The sequence below is a fragment of the Eriocheir sinensis genome, chromosome 23 (genome assembly GCF_024679095.1).
Source record: "Eriocheir sinensis breed Jianghai 21 chromosome 23, ASM2467909v1, whole genome shotgun sequence".
Lineage (NCBI taxonomy): Eukaryota > Metazoa > Arthropoda > Malacostraca > Decapoda > Varunidae > Eriocheir > Eriocheir sinensis.
The window spans coordinates 1,168,265-1,184,756 of NC_066531.1; the positions used below are offsets into that span (position 1 = coordinate 1,168,265).

The window sequence follows — 16,492 nt, forward strand, 5'->3', positions numbered from 1 at the left end:
CAGGTCTTTCTCTGCCTCTGTGGTGGATAGTGGAGTGTTTCCCATGTGGTATTGGTGTGCTGGATATCCCTTCACTGGTAGCCTGGTAACATACAGTCCCAGGTCTTTCTCTGCTTCTGTGGTGGATAGTGGAGTGTTTCCCATGTGGTATTGGTGTGCTGGATATCCCTTCACTGGTAGCCTGGTAACATACACTCCCAGGTCTTTCTCTGCCTCTGTGGTGGATAGTGGAGTGTTTCCCATGTGGTATTGGTGTGCTGGATATCCCTTCACTGGTAGCCTGGTCACATACACCCCCAGGTCTTTCTCTGCTTCTGTGGTGGATAGTGGAGTGTTTCCCATGTGGTATTGGTGTGCTGGATATCCCTTCACTGGTAGTCTGGTAACACACAGTCCCAGGTCTTTCTCTGCCTCTGTGGTGGATAGTGGAGTGTTTCCCATGTGGTATTGGTGTGCTGGATATCCCTTCACTGGTAGCCTGGTAACATACACTCCCAGGTCTTTCTCTGCCTCTGTGGTGGATAGTGGAGTGTTTCCCATGTGGTATTGGTGTGCTGGATATCCCTTCACTGGTAGCCTGGTAACATACACTCCCAGGTCTTTCTCTGCCTCTGTGGTGGATAGTGGAGTGTTTCCCATGTGGTATTGGTGTGCTGGATATCCCTTCACTGTATCTTCTGTGGTGGATAGTGGAGTGTTTCCCATGTGGTATTGGTGTGCTGGATATCCCCTCCCAAGGTGCAGGACTTTACATTTTTCTTCATTGAATTGTATCAGCCACTTATTGTTCCACTCCTGTAGCTTGGTGAGGTCTTCTTGTAGGAAATCCGCAGTCAAGGGGCTCAGTCGTGACATCCTCTGAGTTATCTTTTTCCTTTCTTTAATTTCCACTACTCAATTTCATCTTCACTTAACTCTCCTCCCTTTCCTTGCCTCCCCCTCACCTCTTACTTTTCTTCGAGTTTCTTTACCTTCCTCATATTTGTTATACTCCTTTAAGTTCTCTTAGTTTTCTCTCTCATTTTTATTCCCTATTCCATCATCACTTTGTCCCTTTTCTTCCCTTCATCTCATCTCTTGTTTTTCTCGGAGTTTATTTTATTTTCTCAGTTTTTGTTGTCTGTCTAATTCTTTAATCTTTTCTTATTTTTCACAAGCCTTTCGTCACCACCTCCTCTTCCGGTCTATTCCCTCTTTCAACGTTTATCTTCCTATAGCCGCATTTTTTCTTCTTTTTGTTTTCTCTTTTATTCCGAGTTCGTTACGTCCATATTTTTCTCTTGTTGTTGTTTTTCTCCTTTTCTTTCCCATGTCTTCGTTATTGATATATTTCGTCTCTTTCCTCTTACGGATTCTCATGAGTAAAAGTTATTTGCTTAGCGGGAGATTCAAAAGAAATATACTATACTACTACTACTACTACTACTACTACTACTACTACTACTGCTGTTGCGACTTCTTTGGTAACTAACCGATTGATGTAGCTGTATTCCGATTGATAGGGATTGAGGTTGATATTCTTAGACGACCATGCCTCTCACATCAACAGTATCCAAAGGCCAAAAGCGGAGATCAGTCGGGTTCTAATGAGTGTTTTTGTAGGTTCATGGTACAGAAGAAGGGCCAGACTACCACCAGGGTTATCAAACTACCCCTGGAAAGGCCCACAACTCCTATGAAAGCCTTGTCAATTATGTGTGCTTGGCCGAGGAAGTGTTTAACAATCCGGCCATACACAAGTAGGCATATCGACAGAGAGAAGCGTATAAACACACTCAGAGATATGAATAGAGACAGACAGACAAACAGATACGGAGAGAGAGAGAGAGAGAGAGAGAGAGAGAGAGAGAGAGAGAGAGAGAGAGAGAGAGAGAGAGAGAGAGAGAGAGAGAGAGAGAGAGAGAGAGAGAGAGAGAGAGAGAGAGAGAGAGATACACACATACATACATACATACATATATAGATGGATTGCAGATAAAGAATTGCTCAGGAAGATAAATAAACAAACAAAAGAGAGAGAGAGAGAGAGAGAGAGAGAGAGAGAGAGAGAGAGAGAGAGAGAGAGAGAGAGAGAGAGAGAGAGAGAGAGAGAGAGAGAGAGAGAGAGAGAGAGAGAGAGAGAGAGAGAGAGAGAGAGAGAGAGAGAGAGAGAGAGAGAGAGAGATAGAGAAGAGAGAGAGAGAGAGAGAGAGAGAGAGAGAGAGAGAGAGAGAGAGAGAGAGAGAGAGAGAGAGAGAGAGAGAGAGAGAGAGAGAGAGAGAGAGAGAGAGAGAGTTACTGGCTTAAGCTCAATAAGCCAACAAATAAAGTACAAAGCAAGAGAGAGAGAGAGAGAGAGAGAGAGAGAGAGAGAGAGAGAGAGAGAGAGAGAGAGAGAGAGAGAGAGAGAGAGAGAGAGAGAGAGAGAGAGAGAGAGAGAGAGAGAGAGAGAGAGAGAGAGAGAGAGAGAGAGTGTTACTGGCTTAAGCTCAATAATCCAACAAATAAAGTAAAAAGTAAAAGAGAGAGAGAGAGAGAGAGAGAGAGAGAGAGAGAGAGAGAGAGAGAGAGAGAGAGAGAGAGAGAGAGAGAGAGAGAGAGAGAGAGAGAGAGAGAGAGAGTGTGTTACTGGCCTGAGCTCACTAATCCAACACATGAAGTACAAAGCAGGCACCAAGCACCATCACTAAAGAGAACTGCCTGGCTTGCTTCATTACGACGCGAGAGACGAACACTTCCTTGATATATACTGCGGCAGCGGAGGATGTTATCAGCCACTCGAAACGCAGATACATGTCCACTATGGGGAGGCGGTGGCTGAGTCGACAGAGTGACGGCGCCGCGTTCAGGAGGACGCGAGTTCAATCCCCGCCCGGTGCCACCAAGCTGGGATTTTTCAGCCGCCGCCGAGTGGCTTAAAACTACCCACATGCTGTCCAGAAGACCACCCATCAACCCGGACTCTAGATTCTAGGATTAAAGATGAGCTCCGGGAGGGCAGCATGAGCCAATGCAGGATGGCGCCACTATAAACACTCGCCTGCGCCAGAACGGGCTGGGCCGACCATCAGGCCCCACCGGGAAGAAGCCTACCGGCGCAATAGGCCGCGACGTAAAAAAAAAAAAAAAAAAAAGCTCTGTTGTAACTACTATATTTGAGTAATCGCCCTGATTGTTTGCTTAATATTGTCACTTTTTATCATCATTAATACCATCATAAGCACATATTGATATTCCTGTTGTTTACTTGTAGGCTATATTTATGTTATTGTTCAGCGATTTTATATGTAGTGTGTGTGTGTGTGTGTGTGTGTGTGTGTGTGTGTGTGTATAAAGTAGTAAGTGAGGCTTTCCGTTGGTTGATAAGGTCAGCAGATAACGTGTATAACCTTTGCCCGAGGCCCTGTTATAGTAGTTGTAATTATATCAGTGTATTATTATTATCGTTATATATCACCATGGATCAGGAATGCATGTAACAGTGGAAAATACCCACGGCAGAGAGATCACGCCACCTTTATAGAAATGTCATCCATCAGTGTTTATCGTCCGTTCGTTCTCGGTATGTGTAACAAACACTTTGCCACCTCAGCGGTCACCTTGACGTACGTGACCAGTTGTAATTTCATTATTTTCCAAGTCTCTATCTTCACTCCTTCCAGAGAGCCCGACTGATACAGATCTACTGTCTCGGCTCTCACCAACGCCCCCTGCATTTTAGGTTAAAGAATGTACTCACTTAAAGCAGCGAGTGTTTCCCTCCACGCCTTGTTCGCCAACCAAGACCCTGTCTGAGCTACACGCAACCAAGCCTTCTATCGTTACAGCCCATAACGACGTTGCCTATACTTTCCCTTTTCTCCAGTGAATGCAGGCGTTTGTGTCGCGCTGATGTGGTTCTTATAAATTACATATTGGATGATTGGCATAAAACAACAAGAGGATACGCTAGAAAAGAAAGTGCCCAGTAATTTGTCTTGTCATATATAAATCTAAACGCTATGTATGACTAAGCTATGTATGAAGGGTGGTGTAATCGTCTGGTCAACACATGATCCGCGGCTTTTAGTAAACAAACACTTCCTGCAACCTACGCTTCCAGGAAACTCAAGTATGCGTTTACATATCGAAGCCTTCACAATCAACATTAAACCTGCCGAGCTGACTATATTTGTCCATGCGTAATAGATTTATTTACACCAATTTTAGGGCGTTCATCCTTTTCACACGACAAAAGAGAGGAACACCGTAACTGGTAATACAAGAACAAAGTAACGTTAATCGACACAACTGCTTAGGGGAGGCGGTGGCTGAGTCGACAGCGTGACGGCGCCGCGTTCAGGACGATGCGAGTTCAATCCCCGCCCGGTGCCACCAAGCTGGGATTTTTCAGCCGCCGCCGAGTGGCTTAAAACTACCCACATGCTGTCCAGAAGACCACCTATCAACCCGGACTCTAGATTCTAGGATTAAAGATGAGCTCCGGGAGGGCAGCATGAGCCAATGCAAGATGGCGCCACTATAAACACTTGCCTGCGCCACAACGGGCTGGGCCATACCATCAGGCCCCTCCAAAAAAAACAAGACTACCGGCGCCACAGGCGAAGATGTAAAAAAAAAAAAAAAATAAATAAAAAACGCGACCTCATCACAACTACTAGACTTTTGAGAGTCTTTACTAAACTTTAGCTTTTCATTGACTAAGGAATTCTGTTTGTTTTAAGAGAGCTCAAGGCATATAAAAAGTATCACTAACACTGCTCCATTTCCAAAACTATGAGTTAGAGGAATGAGAATATAGAAAAAAGGGAATTGATTATAGGCACTCACCTCCGTCATCCTTGAATGCGTGAAAGACAGAAAAATAGGGTTAAAATAGCAAATGGATGTTTACACACACACACACACACACACACACACACACACACACACACACTTGGGTTGGTATTCTTAGACAGCTCCGACTCTCACATCAACTATTTCCAAAGGCCAAAAATGAGATCAGTCGGGTTCTAATGAGTGTTTTTGTAGGTTCATGCCACAGAAGAAGGGTCAAACTACCATTAGGGTCAATAAATTACCCCAGGATATGACCGAAACTCCTACGAAAACCTTGTCAAACATGTGTGCTGGGGCGCGGAGTGTTTAAGAATCCGGCCCTTTTTTAGATAACAGAATTTGTGCTGTCCTAAGTCTATAGAAATGTAAATCTACAGGGGTGTGTATCTTTGAGCTGGGCAAGGCGGGGTAAAGGGCGTAGAAATAACAGCAGGGAAGGCGGCGGTACAGGTGTCGTGTTTGTCTCCTGCCGTCAGCGCCCTGCCACGCTGTGTTTTGCATCACTGCCTCGCGCGCGGCTCACCTATATTGGCCCGGAGATGAGGAAGAAAATACACTCAGCGGTACATGGACCTACTTGTCATTACTGCTTCGTGTAAAGCCCCGTTCAGACTGTGCCGACTCTGGACCACGACTACCCACGACTCTAGGGTACACGAGGTCTTGGGTGTTGATGTGAAAGGGTTGGGCATGTCTTGAAAGAGGTCTTGAGGCTGTAATACGGCTTAAATGTCTGATGTCAGGAGGAAACTACCCTTCACTGTACACAAGATTCACTCCCATTACCGCGTCGTCTAAATACCTGATGTCGGGGAGGAAAAAACACTTCACCGTATACAGAACAATAAATACCGCTTCGTCATAATGTCTGATACTAAGAAAGAATATACACTTCACCACTAAATGTCTCTACTAAATGTCTGATATAGCGAAGAGGAAAATACACTTCACCGTACACAAAACACTCTTAATCGCTTCGTCCAAATGTTTGATATACCGACGGGAAAAATACACTTCACCGTAAACAAAACACTCTTAATCGCTTCGTCTAAATGTTTGATATAGCGAAGGGAAAAATACACTTCACCGTAAACAAAACACTCTTAATCGCTTCGTCCAAATGTTTGATATACCGAAGAGGAAAATACACTTCACCGTAAACAAAACACTCTTAATCGCTTCGTCCAAATGTTTGATATACCGAAGAGGAAAATACACTTCACCGTAAACAAAACACTCTTAACCGCTTCGTCCAAATGTCTGATATACCGAAGAGGAAAATACACTTCACCGTACACAAAACACTCTTAATCGCTTCGTCCAAATGTTTGATATAGCGAAGAGGAAAATACACTTCACCGTAAACAAAACACTCTTAACCGCTTCGTCCAAATGTTTGATATACCAAAGAGAAAAATACACTTCACCGTCAACAAAACACTCTTAATCGCTTCGTCCAAATGTTTGATATACCGAAGAGGAAAATACACTTCACCGTAAACAAAACACTCTTAATCGCTTCGTCCAAATGTTTGATATACCGAAGAGGAAAATACACTTCACCGTCAACAAAACACTCTTAATCGCTTCGTCCAAATGTTTGATATACCGAAGAGGAAAATACACTTCACCGTACACAAAACACTCTTAACCGCTTCGTCCAAATGTTTGATATACCGAAGAGGAAAATACACTTCACCGTAAACAAAACACTCTTAACCGCTTCGTCTATTAAATGTCTGATATAGCGAAGGGAAAAATACACTTCACCGTAAACTAAACACTCTTAATCGCTTCGTCCAAATGCCTGATGCCGAGGAGGGAAACACTTCATCGTATGCAAAACAACAAATCATTACCACTTTGTCAGTAGCACACTCGGCTCACAACCGAGAGAGCCCGGGTTCGATTCCCGGGCGGAGTGAAAAAATTTGGGCGGCTTTTCCGATACCCTACGCCCCTGTCCACCCAGCAGTGAATGGGTACCAGGTATTAATTGGGGGTTGTGTCCCGTCTCCTGGGGTCTGTTCCCTTCTCCTATAATTCTTCCCCCTCCTGTCTCTCTCCGGCATATGACCATAGATGTTGCGCCGACTAAACCAAACTTCCTTTCTACCACTTCGTCAAAAAGAAACACGCAAGTCAACTGACAAACAATAGGACTGTTATGAACATGTAAATAAACAGATAGACTTCTTAAAGGATCGACTAGCCACATACTATATACTATGGGCCGTATTACTGAACATTTCGTCGCTAAAGTTCACATATTTGACAAGGCTTTCGTAGGAGTTTTGGGCATTTCCAGAAGTAGTTTTATGACCCTGGTGGTAGTGTGACCCTTCTACTGTACCGTGAACCTAAGGAAACACTCACTAGAACCCGATTGACCCCCTCTTTGACCTTAAGAAGTAGCTGATGTGAGAAGCAGGCGTGTCTTATGATACCGACCAATGTATATATATAGACTACAGTGAAGTATATTTACCAACTCGACATCAGACATTTAGACGAAGCACTAATGATCAATTGTTCTGTGTATGGAGAAGTGTATTTTCCTCCTAGACATTATAGAGGAGAATTAATAAAAGGACATAATGATCAGTAAAACGGCATCGGAGGCTCCAGACACTGAGGAAGGAATAGATATGTGGTGTTAAATAAACGTTGGGGGCAGGTGAGCTAAACGTCGAGAGAGGCGGGAGGTGTGGAGTGAGTTGGTTTACAAGGGTTTACAAGTTTACAAGGAAGTGACGTGCGGCTTCAGGCATTCGGCGGCCCATACTCTTAACCATTTCGGAGCTAACACACCCACATTTGATAAGGCTTTGGTAGGGGATGTGTCAGTATTTCCATGGGGGGCAGCAAGGGGTAAGTATTAGGTATGCATTCTCAACCATATCGGAGCTAACACACCCACATTTGATAAGGCTTTGGTAGGGGCCGTGTCAGTATTTCCATGGGGGGCAGCAAGGGGTAAGTATTAGGTATGCATTCTCAACCATATCGGAGCTAACACATCCACATTTGATAAGGCTTTGGTAGGGGATGTGTCAGTATATCCATGGAAGACTGAGAGACGAGTATTAGGCATGCATTCCCAACCATTTCTGGAGCTAACACACCCACATTTGATAAGGCTTTGGAAGAGTCTGTTTCAGTATTTCCATGGGCAGTTTCAAGAGCCCAGTGATAGTATAACAAGGCTTCTACACCATGAATGTATAAAAACACTCATGAGAACCCGAGTAATATCCTTAAAGGCCAGTGGGAATATTTGTTAAGAGTCGAAAGGGTCTGAGAATATGGGGTCTCCGGCTGTATAAAGAGACTTGCATATATACCAGTGGATCTCCGGATAAGGCCTCATGTATATAGTTTTGCATAGGGCAGTTTCAGCGGGACGGAAGTCGAGAGTATTCGTGAGGTGTGTGATATTGAAGAGTGAGTTAAGTATTTATATGCAGGAATCTTAGTGTAGTTCACTTGACCTTATTCTTCGACCCATAATGATCAGTCCTGACTACTTCCCTGTGACCCTATCCCTTTGCCTTTGACCCGCCCTTCCTAAGCCTCTTGAGCAGCCTTCTCCAATCCCTACTGGCATGCCGCGTCACGTATTATTTTCCTCTCAAAACTGCAAGTCCATATTCAACACTACTTCCCCTTCTCAAGATTTCTTATTCCGCCTTTGCCCAAAATCGTAGTCTTTGTGAAACTAATAATAGTGATAATGATAACCATGAATAGAAGAGCTGGGGGAAAGAAGGAAAGGAACAAGCATAAGAACGAGAACGAGAACAAGGAGAACGAAACAAGGTCAAGTACAGGAACAAGAACAAAAAGAACAAGGACAAGAACATGAAGATAATAATGATGATGATGATGATGATGATGATGATGATAGGAAAGCTAATATCAACAATACCAGACAAACAGAGGAGCAAAAAGAAGAAGAAGAAGAACAGGAACAAGAGGAACAACAACAGGAAGATCAACAATAACAACAAAAACAACAAAAGTAAAACAAAAAGGACTGCACCAACAACAACAACAAAGAAACAAAAAGAAGATTCTACCGCCAAGAGAATACAGCTACCATGTCTCATCAACTCTCCTCCTCCTACTGATAGTCTTCTACCTCTTAAATTCCGCCGCCATGTTGCCTCTCTTTCTATCTTCTATCGCTATTTCCACGCTGACTGCTCTTCTGAACTTGCTAACCGCATGCCTCCCCCCCTCCCGCGGCCCCGCTGCACACGACTTTCTACTCATGCTCATCCCTATACTGTCCAAACCCCTTATGCAAGAGTCAACCAGCATCTTCACTCTTTCATCCCTATACTGTCCAAACCCCTTAGGCAAGAGTTAATCAGCATCTTCACTCTTTCATCCCTATACTGCCCAAACCCCTTATGCAAGAGTTAATCAGCATCTTCACTCTTTCAACCCTATACTGTCCAAACCCCTTATGCAAGAGTTAACCAGCATCTTCACTCTTTCATCCCTATACTGTCCAAACCCCTTATGCAAGAGTTAACCAGCATCTTCACTCTTTCATCCCTATACTGTCCAAACCCCTTATGCAAGAGTTAACCAGCATCTTCACTCTTTCATCCCTATACTGCCCAAACCCCTTATGCAAGAGTCAACCAGCATCTTCACTCTTTCATCCCTATACTGTCTAAACCCCTTATGCAAGAGTTAATCAGCATCTTCACTCTTTCATCCCTATACTGTCCAAACCCCTTATGCAAGAGTCAACCAGCATCTTCACTCTTTCATCCCTATACTGTCCAAACCCCTTATGCAAGAGTCAACCAGCATCTTCACTCTTTCATCCCTATACTGTCCAAGCCCCTTATGCAAGAGTCAACCAGCATCTTCACTCTTTCATCCATATATACTGTCCAAACCCCTTATGCAAGAGTTAACCAGCATCTTCACTCTTTCATCCCTCACGCTGGTAAACTCCGGAACAATCTTCCTTCATCTGTATGTCCTCCTGCCTACGACTTGAACTCTTTCAAGAGGAGGGTATCAGGACACCTCTCCTCCCGAAATTGACCTCTCTTTCGGCCACCTCTTTGGATTCTTTCTTTGTAGGAGCAGCGAGTAGCGGGCCTTTTTATTATTGTTTCCTTTTTTTGTGCCCTTGAGCTGTCTCCTTTGTTGTAAAAAAAAAAAAATGACCCTTGACGCCCACACACCAGCCATGACACTACACAGCAAACAGGAGGCAAGGGAAGGCTGACTGAACCGCGGCCGTGACAGAATGCGTGATCGGCCCGAGGAGACCATGGGAGGGAGAATTTAGATGCGGTGAAATGCCAAGAAATGTAGAGATGGTTGCGCGTTCGAGGAAAAAATAGGTTTCATGATAAGGAAAGTAACATATATGAAACCGAAGTAGTGGGAGGGAGAGTTTAGATGCGGTGAAATGCCAAGAAGGGATATAGAAGGACAAAAAGTTGGAAAGTTTCGTTTAGTCGGCGCAACATCTGTGGTCATATGCCGGAGAGAGACAGAAGGGGAAAGAATTATAGGAGAAGGGAACAGACCCCAGGAGACGGGACACAACCCCCGATTAATACCTGGTACCCATTCACTGCTGGGTGGACAGGGGCGTAGGGTATCGGAAAAGCCGCCCAAATTTTTCCACTCCGCCCGGGAATCGAACCCGGGCTCTCTCGGTTGTGAGCCGAGTGTGCTAACTATTGAAGGACAAGAAAAAAAAAATATCGGCAGTGGAGGTTATTGCGTGGGTTAGAAAATATAGCGAATACATTCATAACCTTGAGACCCCCACACAGCAGCCACTACACCGCAAACAGGAGGCAAGGGAAGGCCTACTGAGCCGCGGCCGTGACAGAATGCGTGATGGTCCCAGGAGACTTGAGACTAGCTGAGCACCGCACCGAGGGCAGAGTTTGTCAGTCTGCGAAAACTAAACAAACTGAGGCAAGACCGGGAGGCTCAGAGGGATAAACGCGCATACCTGTCAAGCTACTGTGGTGTCTTGCCATAAGATTGTGCGTTAGACCATAAGTTTGTGTATAAAAAACGTAAGACTTGACGGGTATGAACGCGGCGAGGAGGGTACACACACACACACACACACACACACACACACACACGCAAACACACACTTCTAATCATATTTTCTTATTCGCAAAATTTCGAGAGCAAAAAAGCAATCTCTCAGGTTTAACTTTAAGTAACGTGATAGTGGCAATACACACAAACTTTTTCATATACTTTGCTTGAAAAAAAAAAAAAACTGTATTAAAACGCCAACATCTTCGACCGTTTGTGGGACGGGCAGCGGCGGGAACACCATGTGAGGGAGGAGGCAGCTCAAAGGCACACACACACACACACACACACACACACACACACACACACACACACAAAATAATGAAAAAAAAGCCCGCTACTTGCTGCTCCTAAAAAGATTACAGAGTGACCAAAAGAGAGGTCCATTCCGGGAGGAGAGGTGTCCTGATACCCTCCTCTTGAAAGAGTTCAAGTCGTAGGCAGGAGGAAATACAGATGAAGGAAGATTGTTCCAGAGTTCACCAGTGTAAGGGATGAAAGAGTGAAGATGCTGGTTAACTCTTGCATAAGGGGTCTGGACAGGATAGGGATGAAAGAGTGAAGATGCTGGTTAACTCTTGCATAAGGGGTTTGGACAGTATAGGGATGAAAGAGTGAAGATGCTGGTTAACTCTTGCATAAGGGGTTTGGACAGTATAGGGATGAAAGAGTGAAGATGCTGGTTAACTCTTGCATAAGGGGTCTGGACAGGATAGGGATGAAAGAGTGAAGATGCTGGTTAACTCTTGCATAAGGGGTTTGGACAGTATAGGGATGAGCATGAGTAGAAAGTCGTGTGCAGCGGGGCCGCGGGAAGAGGGGAGGCATGCAGTTAGCAAGTTCAGAAGAGCAGTCAGCGTGAAAATATCGATAGAAGACAGAAAGTGTTCAGAAATACGGGTGGTAGAAGCTGACTACCGAATTTCAGTACTGTATGTCCGCCAATATGTACGCACCGTTCCAGTTAGTACTCACATCAGGATAAAAACAGGAACATGGAAAGTTGAATAGGTATGAAGTAAACTATTGCCAATGTATTTTTTTTCCATAGTTCATTTTGATACCACAGCATTTTTTTTTTTTTTCAGGGTAGTTTATTTTGATATGGGAAATGATTGCAAGGGCACACACACACACACACACACACACACACACACACACACACACACACACACACACACAAAGAGAAAAAGACAGAATAAAAAATAAGTGCCCGCTATGTCGGTACGATAATTATGTTGTTAGGTGATTATAATAAAATTTAAGAGAGTATCGGATGGGGTTCTTTCAGGGTTAAAAATCAGTTTATCGTAAGTCTAATGGAGTGTGTTTGTGTGTGTGTGTGTGTGTGTGCGTTATAGTGCGTACACATGTGAAGATAAAATCGCTCTAGAGGCATCGAACGCACTAATCTCGGAACTGATTTTCTTTTATTTCCATTTTTGTTTTCTTTTGTTTTCCTCACGAGTCACAAAAACACTCAACGTGGATGCAATAGCAATGTGTGTGTGTGTGTGTGTGTGTGTGTGTGTGTGTGTGTGTGTGTGTGTGTGGAGGCTCACCTTCCATCTCTTTCATGGGCGTGGAGTAATGGGCGGGAAGGGACGCCCATTCGTAGCAGCAGTCTGTGGTGCGGGGCGGCAGGAGGGCGGTATGAGCTGGCCCCTGCCCCGCCATGCCGCCCACACCGCCTATCATGCCCAAGTCCCCTGCCCCACGCTCCTGCCCGTGACCGTAGGAGCCGCCCACGACCCCCTGGTAGCACTGGGCATCCATCCTATCGTCACACGTGCCCCGGGGGTGATGTGGGCGGGTGTGGGCGGACGATAGATAGTGTCAGCGGGACCCTTCCTCGCTGATAGATAAAGATGAAGAGGTGGATGTCAACAAGCAGGGGCGGGGGCACACGGTGAAAACTAGTGTCGGGATGGGTGCTGACAGCCCAGTCGTCACCCGCACCGCCACGAGCCGAGGAGTGACTGCCCGCGGCACTCACGCCCGCCACACACCTCCCCTCGCCGCCCGTCGCCCGCCCGCGCGTACCCACACCCCAACACACACGCCGACAGATCACCCGCCTACTCCATCGCCACATTTGTCGGAGAAGATGGTCCGAGGAAGCAGTAAATATGTCCTTTGAGTTCTCCGACAGGTGAAGACGAGTCTCAAAAATTAAATGAAACGAAGACAATAAGTAAAAAAAAAAATATATATGTCAGTGCAGAGTGCCCCGCCCAGCACGGTGAGAAATAAAGACCAGCATTCTCAAACCTCTCGGCGCCCAATTACACATATTTGACAAGGCTTTCGCAGGCGTTTCGGGCATTTTCAGGGGGTACTTTAATGGCCCTGGTGGTTGTTTAACTCTTCTTCTGTACCATGAATGTGAAAAAATCCTCATGAAAGTCCGATTAATCCCCATTTTGACCTTTGAAAATAGTTAATGTGCGGGGTGGAAGCGTCTGAGTATACCGCTCTAAAGGGCTTTGTTTTCATCGCTAGTGACTGGCTCTCCCCTCAACCTGCTGTGACGAATCGGCCTCCCATTGGCGGAGAGGCAGCCGGGAGGTGTCGAGGGCCCAGGAGGAGGAGCCTCGTGGGCGGTGCCTCAGGTTGGTAGTGTCAGATGTTCCCGCCCCGCACACCAAATATTTCCAAAGTCCAAAAAAGAAGGTTAATCGAGCTCTAATGAGTGTTCTTTTAGGTTCACGGTACAGAAGAAGGCTCAGATCGCCACCAGGGTCATAAAAGTACCCCTGGAAATGCCCTAAACTCCCATGAAAGACGAGTAAATGACGTGTTCTTGGGCGCAGAAATGTTTAAAAATATGTATGGCCCTCAGTCATCGGCCCCGCCCCCCCTGACGACGTGCTCCCAGCTAGCACCTCAACGCCACGTCACAGAAGAATTCCTCGTTCCCTCTCGTCTTCACACCTGACCAAAACCTTTAGCAACACACAAGCATTTAATCTCATCAACAGCCCATGAGAGAGCAGGCAGGACCACTATACAGGGACCTTGACTGAACCGGAAATAGCTATCCTGTAGTGTAGACGAGATAATATGCAGTGGACGAGGGAATTATGGGAAGGAAAGAGGTGTTTGTCTGGCAGCAGCTGAGCGATGGTTGAGAGGAGAGGTGAAAGCGAAGGGGTAGAAGTCTAAGGACCCAATTAGACCCGGCCATCAGCGCACCACCGATCACGCCACGACACTCCCCGCGCTTTCGCCTCAACGGCTTGATTTTAACTCCTCGAATTTGCTGGTTACTTGGCGGGAAATGAGCAAGAAAGGGGAATAGGTGAGGTTGACAACAGACGACCAATAGCGTGAGGAGGGAAGGAAAGACTACAGGGGCGACAAATGTATTAGAATATGATGCGATTCGTTGCATTTTCCGTTCTCTTCATTTGAATATGTGTGTGTGTGTGTGTGTGTGTGTGTGTGTGTGTGTGTGTGTGTGTGTTATATAATGTAAATATATAAGCTCCATGATGGACACTCAGTTAATGTAATTTGTGTGTGTGTGTGTGTGTGTGTGTGTGTGTGTGTGTGTGTGTGTAAGTAAGTAGAGTAAATTCACTGCCGTAAGAAAAGGTATATATAAGTTATACATACTTATATAATGTAAATATATACAGCCGAAGCTTCATCATGGACACTCAGGTAATATAATTCTTGAAAACATAAAAGCGAAACGGATTGTGTGTGTGTGTGTGTGTGTGTGTGTGTGTGTGTGTGTGTGTGTGTGTGTGTGTGTTGGGTAGGAATACACAAGGGACTGCCTACCTGTCAACCAACATTTTCCACCATGTGTTAATTAACCAAGCCACCAGTTTTTCGTACATCAGAAATACTCAACTCTCTCTTCACCCATAATCAATTACATCTTGATTTTGATGATAATAAGAATGGCAAATATAAAACAACTTTTCCTCATGTTTACGCGTCGAGAATGATACAAGGAATCCATAGAGAGGCTCAGAGCAAAGTATAAGGCCCCGTTCACACCGTGCCGACTCTGAGCCACGACTACCCACGACTCTAGGGTACACGAGGTCTTGGGTGTTGATGTGAAAGGGTCGGACATGTCTTGAAAGAGGTCTTGAGACTGTTGCCGAATGCTGCGCCGACGTCGTGACGGGATTCTGGAGTCGTGAGGGTTAGCACGACATGCTGGCAACTAATTGGCCGAATGTCCCAGACAGTCGGCAAGACGCCAAAAGGGTCGTATTTTAAAACATTCATCGCCCAAGAACACTAATTTGACAAGGCTTTCGTAGGAGTTGTGGGCATTTCCAGGAGTAGTTCTATGACCCTGGTGATAATGTGACCCTTCCTCTGTACCATGAACCTGTAGAAACACTCATTAGAACCCGATTGACCCCTTCTTTGACCTTTAGAAATAGATAATGTGAGAAGCGAATGTGTCTCGTAATACCACCCCAAGACCCCAATAAAACCTCCCCCCCACCCCCCACCCCCCCTTCTTGGAGCGTGGGAACCAACTTGTCACATGCAGACATCGCTGGGTTGTCGTGGTCCAGAGACGGGACAGTGTGAACGGGGCTTAACTATTACAAGCTCGACTTATGGGTCCTGGTTCTGATCAGTGAATGCTAATGAATGAGGAGAGTGGAGAGTCACCCCTGGGAGATTGCAAGCACGTATAGAACCTTTCAAAACCAGTTGAGAGAACGAGAATGATTGTCAACAACCTCTGTCTTGTTTTGTTTTTCAAGATGAAGATTGAAGATGTATTCAAAGCAGATGAAACAAAATGAATGAAACAAAAACAAAAGTAATATTCTTCAGCATAACGGGATCCCGAGAATTTGGTGGTGATTAAGTATAGAGCAAACATCACTTATACGGGTAGGCGGTGGCTGAGTGGTAGCGTGCTGGGCCCACATTCACCACGTGATGGACGACGCGAGTTCGAATCCCCACGCTACCACCTGGGATTTTTCAGTCACCGCCGAGTGGCTTAAACTACCCACATGCTGTCCTGAAGACCACCCATCAACCCGGACTCTAGAGGAAACCGTCCAAGTGAATCAAGAACGAGTTCCGGGGGGCAGCATGAGCCAAGAGAAGATGGCGCCACTATAAACACTTGCCTGCGCCATGATGGGTTGGTGCCGACTACCATCTAGGCCCCTCAAGGGAGCCTACCGGCGCTACAGGCGTACACGTAAAATAAAAAATAAATAAAAAATGCATCTGTATCGTCCCGGCCTGCATGGATTCACCCCCAACCACACCACCGCGTGATATTTGCGTGCACCATTAATGAAGTTTTCGTTGTCACTGCAAAATACCTTCGCCAAGACGGAACGCTTTCCTCTTTTCGCATTATAGCTCTCCTGTACGTCCTCAGTCCTCACTCTCGCCAGATTCTTTGAACGTCGTATTACTATTTATTTTCAGTTATGTGACTGGACTAGGGGAGGCGGTGACTGAATGGATCCCCGCCCGGTGCCACCAAGCTGGGATTTTTCAGCCGCCGCCGAGTGGCTTAAAACCACCCACATGCTGTCCAGAAGACCACCTATCAACCCGGACTCTAGATTCTAGG

At 45.6% G+C, this 16,492-nt stretch overlaps 1 protein-coding gene and 1 long non-coding RNA gene across 2 annotated transcripts in view; one reads left to right on the plus strand and one right to left on the minus strand.

The window, feature by feature from the left end:
• Positions 1–666, plus strand: part of LOC127002321 (uncharacterized) — a 1,209-nt gene extending 543 nt beyond the window's left edge. The window contains exons 2-3 of the long non-coding RNA XR_007755944.1: positions 1–201; positions 400–666. The exon at positions 1–201 is cut by the window's left edge and continues 294 nt beyond it. This is a non-coding gene — a long non-coding RNA (uncharacterized LOC127002321). The remainder of the gene's footprint in view (positions 202–399) is intronic.
• The window catches only part of LOC127002318 (T-box transcription factor TBX1-like), a 147,764-nt gene extending 134,854 nt beyond the window's left edge, over positions 1–12,910 (minus strand). The window contains exon 1 of the mRNA XM_050868128.1: positions 12,477–12,910. Coding sequence (XP_050724085.1) covers positions 12,477–12,690 — 214 coding nt within the window. The 5' untranslated portion in view covers positions 12,691–12,910. The remainder of the gene's footprint in view (positions 1–12,476) is intronic.
• Between the last annotated feature and the right edge of the window lie 3,582 nt (positions 12,911–16,492).